Source organism: Genypterus blacodes, unplaced genomic scaffold (genome assembly GCF_046128005.1).
Source record: "Genypterus blacodes isolate CSIRO-AG114 ecotype Tasmania unplaced genomic scaffold, CSIRO-AGI_Gbla_v1 ptg000061l_1, whole genome shotgun sequence".
NCBI classification, from domain to species: domain Eukaryota; kingdom Metazoa; phylum Chordata; class Actinopteri; order Ophidiiformes; family Ophidiidae; genus Genypterus; species Genypterus blacodes.
Genome location: NW_027466873.1, coordinates 3,310,462 through 3,323,742, shown reverse-complemented (window position 1 = coordinate 3,323,742; position 13,281 = coordinate 3,310,462). Strand labels below are relative to the sequence as shown.

Sequence of the window (13,281 nt, the reverse complement as noted above, 5' to 3'; positions counted from 1 at the left end):
GAAAATACTTAACGAATGTGGAATTCCGTTTAATGAAAAAATATTCAAGACATTACATCATACTAAAAGCTTTTAGACCAGTCCAAAAATTAAGAATTGCAGTCTAATAAAACTGGATAGTTGTCAATTATGTTTGAAGACCCAAACTGGAATCAGAGCAAACCACCACTAAATTTAAAGACTCATGGTGGATCAAACTGTTGTAATCTACACGGCTGGTTAGAAAACGTTGAGAAAACATTAAGTTTGATGGGATCTGAAAACAGCAAATGTTAAGTATAAATATACTCAAAATCCCAAATTGGGGCTCCAATTATCATTCATGACAATGGTAAGCAGACTCTTCCAGGTACCCATGATACACGTCTGGTTTCATTAGCTAGAAACAGCCTGTACAGTCTTGGACTGGTATGCATCGTTCACATGAACTCTACTAAAAATTATTTTGTCGCATGAGCAGAGAGCATAAAGGGTGTGACAAACGACAGGTACATCAGACAGTTGGGTATCTACAGTAAAAAAAAAACACACTGATCCCTCTTCAGAGTGAGACACTGAGGCTGCAGGGTTTAGTCTGAGTCACTGTCTCCATCGCTGTCTGCCTCCTTCACATCCACACTGAACTTGTACTCCTGATCACAGCCCATGTAGGCGTCACTCATGAAGTACAGGGTGTAATTGTGGACACCCATCACGGGTGCAACAAAGTCCAGCTTGACCTACAGATGGAAAGGAATCAAACAAAATGAGCACAAATATGCTTTCAGCAACATAAATTAGCAAAAGAGACTTCTTTGGCGTGGATGCAGTATTACAATTTATTAGGCTTGTGTCTTAAACAAGCCTTTTTGTGGAGTCTTACCATTTCACTACACTGAGTTTACTCCTCCAATACTGAACTGTAGTTTCATTAGCAGTCATTTATTTATTTTTGTTAAATGTATTTATAAGTAACGAAAGTATCTGATCACAATGAATCACTGACCTTTGCTTTCTGTTGAAGAGTTAGCCTCTTGATAGAGATGAGGCTGTTAGACTTGGGGTCTCCGATCACCACCCACCAACCCTCCTCACGTTTCTGTATCGATGAAAACAATTTTTAGTCGACTTCATCTCAAAGGTTACAACAGAAGCAACTGAGAACTCTAAATGCTCAACATTTACCTGGGGGAAAAGAGGTGCAATGACGGGTCCAGTCACCTCCTCCTCTCGCTCAAGCTGAACCTGTACCAGAACTGGGCTGCCACTGTGAACAAACGTGAAAACATTCAGACTTTAACATGTGCCCAACCAAGACTTGGATCCACTGACTCATTTACATCAGACTAAAAATGAAATCGAGCAGCAGTTCCTCTTCTATATTTTTTCTCCTGCTATAATAGTTTATACGTTATGTTTCAGTGCTGCGGCAATCGTCCCTACCTCTTGACGTTGTCCTTCTCTGCCACCTCGTATGACAGTTCGATGTTGGGGTAGCGGTTACTGAAGCGAGCCACGTCGGCCATCTGTGCGTCTGACAGCTGCAGCAGGGCAGTTCGTTCTTCGTCCTCCATCTCCATAATGTCGAAGATGCTTTCCACACCCTGATGTGAAGAGGGAATATGACCGGGTCAGTTTAAATAGAGAACAATTACGTTAACAAATGTGTTACTTTATACTATGCATAGGTGAGGTTATGTGAAGTATTTCAGTGTTAGGATGCACCTTGTCTGTGCAGCGCTTGATGTGCTCCGAGGTGAAGAAAGGCAGCTGTTTGAGGTATGAGTCTTTGGACCACATGGCCTGCGTAACCATCTGGGCCAACTCCATAGCTGCCAGCGCAGGACTTAGCCAACCGTTACTGGACAGCACATCCACACAGGCCTGGATGAGACGAATCGCCTACAAGCAGAACAAAAGAAAGTATGTAAAAAACAGGAATCCGGAGATCTTAATGACTACGGTTCATTCCTTTCAGGCTGCTGCGGGGGAACAATCAGCAGAGATGCTAACCTTGCTCAGAATCTCCTCTGTGTCTGACTGCAGCTCAGCACTCAACTGCATCCTGGACAAATGTGCTTGCAGCAGCAGGTTCGTCTTCACATGGGGATCGTTGAACTTGGGGTTGTTGAGTTTGTGGGGCACTTTTTGTGCCAGCTGAAAGACAAAAGCAGGTGTTCCAACACAAATCAGTTCCATGGTACTGAACAGACAGGGATGTTGATTATATTTGCGTTTGGTGATTGTGCAGTGTTTACCTGTCGGAGTAGAGTATCCTCGTGATGCCTGATGGGAATGTTCTTGTACTCAGCAGCATTAGAGATGATCTCAATTAACCCACGGATCTTTGTCTTGGCATTTAGGGACATGCTGAACAACTCTGGTGTACACAACAAAACAGAAATAAAACTTTAGTTGTGAAATGAATACAAGAAATGATTCTGTCGGGCATTAAAGTCAAGCAGTATACATATGTTATCATAGAGAACAGATGCGTTGGTACAAACCAATGGTGGTGTAGTTGATGTAGTAGTAGGCGGCGATCATGCCCAAATTGAGAGGAGCAACATCCATTTCATCCTCGATGCTGATACACTTGGACTGTTCCAAGTCATGCAGCGTGTTTTCCACCAGCTCGGAGAGATGGTCCGAGAGGTGACGATGGGACATGCCTGAGGAAGGTGACACACGCGACTTTACATTTATAACGTCTTCTGAATGTATAGGAATGTACAGGGTTGTTCAGTAGCTTCACAGAGCTGCTGAGACCAAGCATTCAGCCACTTTTCATGTTTGTTTTAAAAATCTCTACAGTCATTATATTAAGCAGTTTTTCCTGAAACTACAAGTTAGGGGTTATTCTGATTTTGTAGGTTTTGTGTATAGAGCTCCTTGTCCAGTATGAGGTCACTTTTCTGGTAAAGTGCAGCGTCTCACCCTGCAGATTGTAATAGTTGGGGTTCTGGGTCATACGACGGTACAGGAACGTCCATGTCAGGTAGTCCACAGCGTCCTGCTTGTTCTCCACTGTCTTTGTGACAATCTCGGCGTTGAAGTGGTCATGGAGACAGTGGTCCAAGTGAGACTCCACTGGCAGTGGCTCATACAGGAACTTCTTGAAGAAGTCCTAAAAAAAAAAGGAGAAGAAAAAAGTTTGATATGTTCTCTTCGGTTCTATCATCACTGCTTACAAAACTGCAGACTGACAAAAGGTCCTTTTACCTTCTTGGATCCTTGACACATGATGACACAGCGGCCCTCGTCATCTAGCATGGGCCTGTTTGCTTTGCCCACCATCTGGAGGACGTCGTAAATGGGATAGTCCACATAGCTGATCAGTGGAGGAAAAGACATAAGAATGAGACGACACAATAAGTGAGAACTGTATAAGAACAACCCTGTAGGAACAAATGTGTGTATGGAACTAGTGGGAAGCCTTACGCATGGATTTTGCCGTTGTAGTACTGGGTGTCCATGACGATCACAAGGTGTGCGGCGATGTTGGTGCCCCAGCAGAGTGAACGAGAGGACACAACCACCTGAACAGCACCTGATGAGACAAAAGACCAAAGATTAACATCAGATGTGGCGATTGAAATCTTCCATTTTAGTTTCCGGACATCGTGCTGAAAGTGCGGGGCAATAGTGAGTCATACCTGAATTGAAGAGCTGTTCAACTATTCTGCGTTCAATTGGAGACAGGCCCTCGTGCAGGTAGCCCACCCCGTTGGCCAGAGTCTCTTTCAGGGTTGCATCATTAATTTTGTCCAGGAATGGAGCCAGGTCCTTCTCGGTGCAATGCAAGAACCTACACGGAGACAAACACCATGGTTTTACTTCACAGTTAAAATGCTACATTTTGAATCCATAGGCATCGTTTGTTTGTTGTGAATTACCTCTGAGGGACCACGTCAGCAGCGCAGAAGGTAAGGATGTCGATGGCTGTGAGGCGAGTCTGTCTGCGGGAGGGGACAAACACCAGGGCGGGCTTGGAGGGAGAGTGCTTCATGATGGCGTGATATACAGGCTTAGCCATGGACAGCAGGCGAGTCTGAGTGTGACTCACATTGAAGCCCTAAACAGAACAGAAAGGAGACTTAATAACATATCACTCCTGAAGGATTTGCGTTCTCTTGAATACATTAAGGTTTGTGTATATCTTGTTTTTGTGGTGTACTGATTTGCATACTTGGATGTGCAGCTCCAGAGGTACGGGCCTGACATTAGGGTGGAAATTGAACGTGGCGGTGGTGCTACAGCCCAGCCAGTGGGCAACATCTTTAGCATTGGACAAAGAAGAGCTGAGGGCCACAATGCGGATGGGACGCTCAATCTGAGAGGAGATGTATCTCATCCTGGAGCAGATGACCTCCAGCACAGGCTGAAGAGAAGAGAAAAATGTACAATAAAATACTACCCGGGACTTGCTATCAAAGTTAACACTGAGTAGGTCAATGAATTGCTGAAATACAGTATGATGCTGTTGTAAAGTCTTACTCCATTTTCTCCTCCAATGAGATGAGCCTCGTCCACAATGAAGAGGCTGACATTTTGGACATTCTTCCTCTGCTTCCAGCGACGAGACAGAATGTCCCACTTGTCAGGTGTGCTGACAATAATGTCCCCTTTGCCCAAGAGCTTCAGGTCTGTGCTAGTTTCTCCAGTCAGCAGTACCACCTTCTTGTTCAGAATATCCTGGAACTTTTGGTGCCAGTCCACAAACACCTGATAGAAAAAAAATGAAAAGAATTGTGTTACAAATTGTGTTTAGTCTGAACAATTATAATAAAGCTATTTGAGTAAAAAACTTCAACTACAAAATGACCTAATACCTGTTCAGCCAATGCCTCCATGGGGGTGATGTACACACAGCGGCCTTCTGCATTGTGCAGCAGCATCCTAAGAATAGCAAACTCAGCGCAGATGGTCTTTCCACTGCCAGTGGGGGCTCCCACAAACACATTATCATCACTGTTGTACACCGCATTGAACACTGAGGGAACAGGAACAACACAACGTTTGAAAGCAATGTAACACACTGAAATAGAACTCAAAATGTACTTCAAAGGGCACCAGATTCTCAATTACCTTGCGTCTGAATGGGGTTGAAGAAGGGAAACTTGTTCTGGTAGAGGGCCTCAAAGGCAGAGTTCCTGAGAGCAGTGACAGGCAGCGGCTGCAGATCCAGCAGCTCTGTGGGGGGAGGATACTTCTCTGGTAGGATCAGGTGACGGAAAGACACTGGAAGCTGAGTCTCACAGGCTGAAAAAGAGTTTAAAAAAGTTAAGACGCTTACATTTAAACAAATTACATGAATGAATTGAAACACATAAATCGTTTAACTTACAGAGCCAGCGGTCAGACACCACGCGGATGAAGTACTGTGGTGGCAGAGGCTCAAACACTGGGACGAAGAAAGTGACAAGGTGTTCGTCCTGGGCATACTTGGCTTTAAGCAGGAAGTACTCATGGTGAAGGATGACCTCACTGTCCACATCCTCAACCAGGATCCAGAAAGCCTCAGATGATCCATGAATCTAATTGTGGAAAATGAGCATTGGAATTATAATTAAATAAAGATTTATTGTACAACACATCATGTGACATTAAGTTGGCCTTGTTACTCACCTTGTCATCCCACTGGAAGTCAGGAGTGATGGTGAGCTCCACTTTCAGTGTGGAGCGGGTGATGGGCTGCAGATGGACAGCCAGGTCCAACTTAGGGAACTGGTGAACATATTTGTGGATAGTCTTTCCCATCTTCGGCATTCGGATCAGCTCACCTGAAAATAAAAATTGATAATGTCAATACGTCTTTAGACTCAGGGGGAGAAATCAGTGCATGGGGACGTGGAAGGGCAGGAAACTCACCAATCTCATTATGATTGAGGTCATAGAGGCGCTCAAATGGGAAGTTTTTCTTCTCTATCTTCTTGATCACTTCCTCAGGAAGTTTCTTGAACTGCCGCAGAGGGGACATTGACTGCCACCTGTCAAAAACAAAGAAAAAACCATAAACACCATGCCTAGGGAAACAACAGAAAACATTCTGAAGAAAAAACAGTGCCAAACTTACATTCTCTTGTCAATCATCTTGCAGAGATTCATGGTCTTGTCTGTGAGCTGCGCCCAACCTCTGTTCAGGACAATCTCAAATATGGCTCTCATCAACCTTCCAGCACTCTGAATGACAATCATAGAAAACAAAAATGATCATGTAATAAAGTAAGTTACTTTTATTTCAAACACAACACCATGTGCAGTGAATAAACTATTGATGAAATATCAAAATCCAGTAATTAAAAACAGTTAATCAGTGAAATAATGAAGGCCCTGCAGGTTCTGTCATACCTGTGTGACATACACCATGTCTGCCATCAGTGCAAAGCCTTCAAGTTTGAGTTGAGAGATGTAGGCTTGGAGCAGCACATTGATCTGAAATGATAATCACAAAGGTTCATTACTGGGATTTTATGCACCCTGTAGAGCTAAACCGAGCCATGATCATCATCATCTTCAACAACAGACTACCTTACGGTGCTTGATATGTGGCAGAGGATCCGAAATTAAATAACTGAAGACAAGATGAAAAAGATAAGTTATAAGGACTATCCAGACTTGAGTGTACCTTTGCACTGGGCTCCTCGATGCTTTCCTTCACTGGAATTGGAACCCTCTCCAGCAGTTTCTGAAGCTCCAGCTTCTCTTCCTGAAAGACAAAGCTATATGTCACTATTTAAATTTGACGTGGTTAATCATTAATCAAGCTAGTCGAGGAGTTACAAATAAACAATCGTGAATGTTCAGATTCAACCATACCTCTCTGACAGTGATGTTCCTGAATTCTGAGGAGAGTGAAAAGACTCGGAAGAGCTCAATCTCACTGAGTGTGGGCTTCAGCAGCTGGTTGTAAGTCTGAATTGAGTCATGAGTGATGTAGAAGTGACTGGCAATGCGTCCCAGGTCGGTCACCTTAAAAGGTAAAAAGGAAATTAATGTAAAAACAATGAGTCAGGATCGGGCCTAATTTAGAACCACAAATAAGATACATTAATTATCACACTGCAATGTTCATACCTGAAAGCTGCCGGACCTCTTGTCATATTTTACTAGGCTGTTCTTGTCCAGAACATTGGCTGCAGTGTGCACCAGGTCCATCCTCCGCCTTTCCAGCAGGGGGTCTATACTGCGATCATCATGGGAGACGCCATACAGGGTGGGGTTGCGGAGCATGCGTACATACAAGTAGGTGTAGCCGAGCCAGTTCACTGCGTCCTGACAGAAAAGTGAGAAATTAGAGAAAGTTTTTATGATTGGCACACAATGAGGAATGTTCACAAAGTGCCTCTAAATGCAAGACGCTCACCTTCACATTCTGCACATTGCCAAGTACAATTTCAGCATTCAGCATGTCAGCCAGCTTGACCACCATCTGGCTCTCTATGGGCAGCTGCTGGTTGAGCAGGGACAGATAGTACTGCAATTCTCCGTGGGACGTGATAAGAATTCCCTCCCCTTTGGTGTCATACTGAGGACGACCGGCTCGCCCAAGCATCTGAAATAATAAATAATTGATACTTCTATTCAGGAGTACAGATACAAACCAGGCTTTACAACAGCTTTGTATTCAGTCAGTACAAACGCACCTGTAAAATGTCCAGAGCCCCGAGCTCAGTCCATCTGCCTTTCTCTGGGCTGTAGACCTGGGTGCCTTTGATGATGACCGTGTGTGCGGGCAAGTTGACACCCCAGGCCAGAGTAGCTGTGGACACTAGAACCTGGATGTGTCGATCGGCAAACAGATCCTCTGTCAGCGTACGGTCTACCCTCGTCATGCCAGCATGATGGATGGCAAAACCATAGGGAAGCAAATCCTTCAGCTCGAGGTTCTAGAAAGAAAGAAAAAAAGTTTAAGTAATTTACATCTGATAAAGACTTTCATTGCATTTAAGTTTCTGCTTAGTGACATTAGCTCACCTTGCACTGTTCTGCTTCTGTTCTCAACACTTCAGTAGATGCCGAACCCTCTCTGAGGAAAAGGCCCAGAGTATCTTTCTCCAGACACATGTCCCTTATGGCCCTGGCAGTCTTTCCCGTCTCTTTTCGAGAGTGGACAAATACCAGCACCTGTTGGAGACAAATGTTTAACTCCATGAATTCCTGGTTAGAAACTTTTGTAGATCAACATTAGCTCATTGTAGATTAACAGGTAATGTGGGCGATCTGCAGCATGAGCTCTCCATCCTCACTCACCTGATTTTTCCCAGCATGCTCCATGATCTTTTCATACACAATCTCATTCATGATCTGGAAACGTTTGATGGCTTTCTTCTCTGTGATGCCAACATAAGTCTGCTCCAAAGGCACCGGACGGAAACTATAGAGAAACAAAGGTTTGAAATTACCTGGCAATTAAGACTTGAAAGCAGCCAGAGAGCAAAACCCCACCAAAGACGCATAAGTCTCCATGTTTGTTATACAATAAATTATGCCATCAATGGCAAGTGATGCTCTGCATACCTGTTGTCAAAGTAGAAGAGCCCCTTGGCAGGGTCGACACGTAGACAGGTAGCCACATCCTCATAGTTGGGCAGTGTGGCACTGAGCCCCAGCAGACGGACATCTTCCTGGGTCAGCTCGACGTTACGGATTGTTCTTGCCACCAGAGATTCCAACACAGGTCCACGGTCATCATGCAGCAGATGGATTTCATCCTGAACAGCACATAAACCACAGTCAGTTTTCCGTCAAATCATCTGACATGCATGTTCCAAGGCGCTCATATTTGCGGAGTACTTACAATAATGATGAGGCGCACTAGCTGGGTGTAGGTGCGCTCTCCTCCTTTACGTGTGATGATGTCCCATTTCTCTGGGGTGCAGACAATAATCTGGGTGGCATTGATCTCTTCTTTACAGAGCTGGTGGTCTCCTGTCAGCTCAGAGACTGTGATGCCGTAACTTGCCAAGCGCTGGAATAACGGACAACGACAGAAGAACTTCAAACTAAGAACTTTAAAGTAAATGCAATGCCGATTTAAAATTAGGATGTGAATGTGGGCCTGAGCAGAAAGCTTTACACACTCTCCTGCACATAGATTACTGTGAAAGTGTTCAAATTAATGTAAGCCTTGTAAACGCTTGTGTATTTGGACATCTCTGGCTGACTGAACCTACCATGAATTTAAGCCACAAATTAAATAATGTATACACCGGCTCACCTTGCTAAAGCTTCCAACCATCTCCTGGACCAGTGAGCGCATGGGTGCAATGTAAATGATTTTGAAGTCATCGACATTGATGGTCCCATCCAGATTTATGTGCTTCCCGATTTCTCTTAACATTGCCATCAGGGCAACGTTGGTTTTACCTGCTCCCTGCATGAATAAAACACATAATATAATTAGCGAAAATACAGTTAATTCTTACAAAGCCATTTTTCCAGCAATTTTAACTCACCGTAGGAGCGCAGACCAGTAGGTTCTCATCTGTATCCATAGCTGTCTTAAACAGCTTGCTCTGGATGCGGTTGAGTGTCTTGAATCCTTCAAAACCAGCTTGGGCGTACTTGGGCAGTTTCTCAATAGCAACAAGCACCTGAGGAGACAATGATGTGTTTCATTTAGGCCATAACCAGATGATGACTATCAGATGGAAGCAGTAAGCATTGCTGCATACATAGGCACAAACACAAGATACAACCGGCATACATACCTCATCGTCAGAGAAGGCTTTGGGTTTGAGGGCAGGGACGTGAACTTCCTCATAACCTTTACGCTGCTTTCGGAAGGAGCCATCAGGCAGCTGGCACCTCTTGTTGGCCATGAAATGGCTGCCCTGGGTGAATGCCAGATCCTCTAAATCCAGCAGCTGCCGAGGTGCCATTGACTGGAGGACATGATGGATGGATGAATGATTTGGGACAGAATTTAGACAAAAGTTTGGGTCAACTGCTTCCATATCTAGACATTATGCATGAAATAGTGTCCATAGTTCATATGAACACTGTTCCATTACTCACCTCTCCATGATCAACATCCATTGCTTCCAAGTCATTGTCGACGCGAGATTTCCTCACTCTCTCCCTGCGAGATCGCTCCTCCTGAACACACAAAAACAAAACAAGAACAGATGTAACTGATAAGCTAGAAACATCCATTTATGCTTGTGTGGACCAGGTTTTACAGATAAGGCCTCTCACCCGAATGATATCTTCCTTCTCTGTCTCCTGCAGCTGGTAGAGAATCTTGGACAGTTCCTGGTCAGACTCCATCTTTCCAATAATTCGCTCCTTTTCTGCCTCACTCTGAGCACTGGCCAGCATGGTACAATACTGGACTGTATGGAAAAGGATATTGGTTATCATCTTAAACAATTAAATACAATAACCTGCAGTAACTTAACCTCAAAACACAGACTTACTCATGCGACGATGCTGACGGAGGATTTTGATGAAGTCAAAAGTGTTGAACCCCAGCAGTAACACAAGCTGGTTCTCGCATTCTCTGTCATCACTTGCAGTCTGTGGAATACAGAAACAACTTTTAAATATGCTGAAAAATACATGTACCAAAGAAAAAGGGCAAAATACACAGCTTGAAAAATACCTTAAGGATTTCTAAGACTTCATCAGCTTTCTTCTGGGAGACTATGGCGTCGTCATAAAATCGGCTGAGTTGACGCTGGAGCCAAAAGGCATCAATATCTCGAGGATGCAGGTCCTTCTTCTTTGCACTCATTACATCACCTGTGGCACCAAGCTAAACAAAGAAAGAAACATTTAGTGTTTCTGTTCCGGTAGTGAAGTGGTGAAGTGGTTATTCAACGCAGCTGTTGCACTTACATTGGCTGAAAGCGTGCACCCCAATTCTGCCTCCTCTCCTTCGCTGTCCTCATCAGAGTGTTCATCTCGCACCTCGCCAAACTGGTCTTCATCTCCCTCCTTGAGAGCAGGTAGAAGACAATTAAATACAAGACAATTCATCACAGTTTAAATTAATTTCAAAATACCAAATCAAAAAGCTCACCTCCTCATCAGATTCAAACTGTACATTGACACCGTACGTTTCATCAATATTGTCATCTGTGGAGAAGAGTTTACACAAATTTTAGTGTACAATGATTTCCACTTAAGCCTGTAATGTCATGGGTGACTTGAGATTGACAATCAAATGTTTGGTGGTGCACATACCCATATTCTGTAAATCCTTATCGCCACCGTAGTCTGTGATCTTCTTGCCCAGATTGACCAGCACATGGTAGCGTGTGTCATCAACAGTATCGAGAAGCTGCTCGACTTCACGCCGCCTTTCTTTATCCCTCATTTTATCATTCTTCAACACTGCCAAGACTTCATCAGCAGCTCCACACAGGATATCACGAGGCTACAGAGAAGCAATGATGGAAAAAGGCACATCAGATATTAGTGACTTCACATCAAAACACCTGCCTTTATTTAAATCAAACAGCCATAACAAATGTTTGAATGTCTCTTACCTGATCTCCCAAAGCAGCATGGATGAAACTGAGCAAAACTTCATACGTCTCTCTTGTTTCTTTGGTCTTAGGCTTGTACACAATGCCCACCATTTCATCAATACCTTCAGACAGCAGGGTGAAGCCCTTCATCTTGTTAATATCGTGCCTGTCTTCATCTCTTTTTCGTCTCCTGTACAGATAAATACAAATGGAAATTGTTGAATTTGTGTAAAATCTGGAAACAAGCTACAACATTAGTCCGATCCTTTCACTTGGACATGTAGTAGCGGTACTGACTTGTCTCGTCTCTCTTCCAGTTTCTGAGGTTTGGTCCTCTGAGCCTTGTCACCCATCTTGGTCCCTTCCAGCTTTCCCACCAGGGACAGCACCTCTCCAGTGGGCTCATCTCTCCGTGTGCGGTCGATCAGAGACCGATCAGCTTGCAGCACCAAGTTAGAGTTCTGGTGTATAGGCACAGAGAGGTGGTTAGAAAACTCGTATTGACGTCACGGGTTATCTGGTGGTCATGTTAACTAAGGACTGTAGACTAAATACGTCGGTGGTTGTTTCAATAATGTGGAAAAAGGAAAGAGAATGTTAACCGACAATTCATGGATTACTCTGCTGTTCGTAACACATCCAGGCTAATGGCACCAGCTAGGCTAAATTAGCCGCTAGTTAGCCAATCAGGTGGAAAAAGACTACATGCAGTACATTTGAAACATAGACTTAGAAAAATACAATGTAATAAATCAAAAACGAATGCAGTATTATACTAGAGTCCCTTATTCTATACTCACAGCTTTGTACTCATACTGCAGGCTACGCGCAGTAACATCCGCCATGGTGAGGTTTCAATGTCCTCGCGAGCTATTGCCGCACTTTCACTAAACTCAAGCTCAAAGCCGCTTCAGAGCTAAGTTCACTCTGCTTTTATGGAGACGCAAGAAGCATTAGCCTGGGAAAGTTATATTTGTAGCATGGAACGTTTTCAGAAAGTTCAGGTTTAGCGCAAGAAAATGCGTTCTCGATACGTTACAATGGAGGCGCTAGCACGAGCGCAAAACAAGCCGCTAAACTATTTCCTTTTCCGGGTCAAACATTCAGGAACACAGAGAGCTAAGAGCGTCAGTACGCGGTCCATACAAAGAAACAGAAAAGACAGCGCCACCCAAAGGGTACTCCTACTCCTACTACTCCTACTACTCCTACTACTCCTACTACTCCTACTACTACTTCTCCTCCTCCTCCTCTTCTTCCTCCTCCTCCTCCTCCTCCTCTTCTTCCTCCCTCTCCTCCTCTTCTTCTTCCTCCTCCTCCTCCTCTTCTTCTTCCTCCTCCTCCTCCTCCTCTTCTTCTTCTTCTTCTTCTTCTTCTTCTTCTTCTTCTTCTTCTTCTTCTTCTTCTTCTTCTTCTTCTTCTTAGTAGTAGTAGTAGTAGTATTAAGTATTATTATTATTATTTGCACTATATTATCACTTTGCCACTTTATATTTATTTATTTGTAATAGTCTGTTCACATATAGTTTTTATTCTGTTGTTATTCTCGGGTCTGCACTTTTATTCCATTTTCTTTAATGCTTAGTACTTTGCACAAATTGCACAGATTGCACACATTTCTAATTTCCATACGCTGCTGTTGTTGCCACATCACAAAGAATTTCAATGTACAGTATGCCCCTGTGTTTTACTGTGCAAATGACAAACAAACTTGAAACTGAAACTGAAATGTATTATTATTATCATTTTCATTTTGTGGGTTTATAATGTGTGCTATTTAATTGGTTGAAATAGAAAATGTTATAATTATTAATATAATGTGTTG

General features: G+C 43.6%; 1 protein-coding gene across 1 annotated transcript; it reads right to left on the bottom strand.

Moving 5' to 3' along the window:
- Positions 1–13: 13 nt before the first annotated feature.
- Positions 14–12,539, bottom strand: snrnp200 (small nuclear ribonucleoprotein 200 (U5)). The gene is made up of 44 exons (XM_076154094.1): positions 12,257–12,539; positions 11,754–11,917; positions 11,475–11,646; positions 11,170–11,362; positions 11,006–11,061; positions 10,822–10,920; positions 10,586–10,738; positions 10,401–10,500; positions 10,180–10,316; positions 10,000–10,080; positions 9,693–9,866; positions 9,438–9,575; positions 9,200–9,355; positions 8,780–8,950; positions 8,500–8,693; positions 8,233–8,356; positions 7,957–8,106; positions 7,626–7,868; positions 7,346–7,534; positions 7,057–7,254; positions 6,799–6,951; positions 6,608–6,688; positions 6,331–6,414; positions 6,056–6,162; positions 5,851–5,969; positions 5,608–5,762; positions 5,327–5,516; positions 5,068–5,241; positions 4,812–4,972; positions 4,477–4,704; positions 4,169–4,360; positions 3,876–4,054; positions 3,636–3,787; positions 3,421–3,529; positions 3,202–3,310; positions 2,917–3,106; positions 2,487–2,651; positions 2,238–2,359; positions 1,993–2,136; positions 1,705–1,881; positions 1,423–1,583; positions 1,165–1,246; positions 986–1,078; positions 14–719 (listed from the first exon to the last, which is right to left on the bottom strand). The coding sequence occupies exons 1-44, from the start codon at positions 12,299–12,301 to the stop codon at positions 570–572; spliced, it is 6,414 nt and encodes a 2,137-aa protein (XP_076010209.1). The 5' UTR covers positions 12,302–12,539; the 3' UTR covers positions 14–569.
- Positions 12,540–13,281: the final 742 nt, after the last annotated feature.

Excerpts from the sequence above, each read along its gene's own strand:
- snrnp200 (XM_076154094.1), bottom strand. The coding sequence starts at position 12,301 with ATGGCGGATGTTACTGCGCGTAGCCTGCAGTATGAGTACAAAGCT. Across the intron at positions 7,869-7,956 it reads CAGAAGCAGAACAGTGCAAG|AACCTCGAGCTGAAGGATTT; the intron begins GTGAGCTAATGT and ends CTTTCTTTCTAG. Across the intron at positions 4,055-4,168 it reads CTCTGGAGCTGCACATCCAA|GGCTTCAATGTGAGTCACAC; the intron begins GTATGCAAATCA and ends TGTTCTGTTTAG.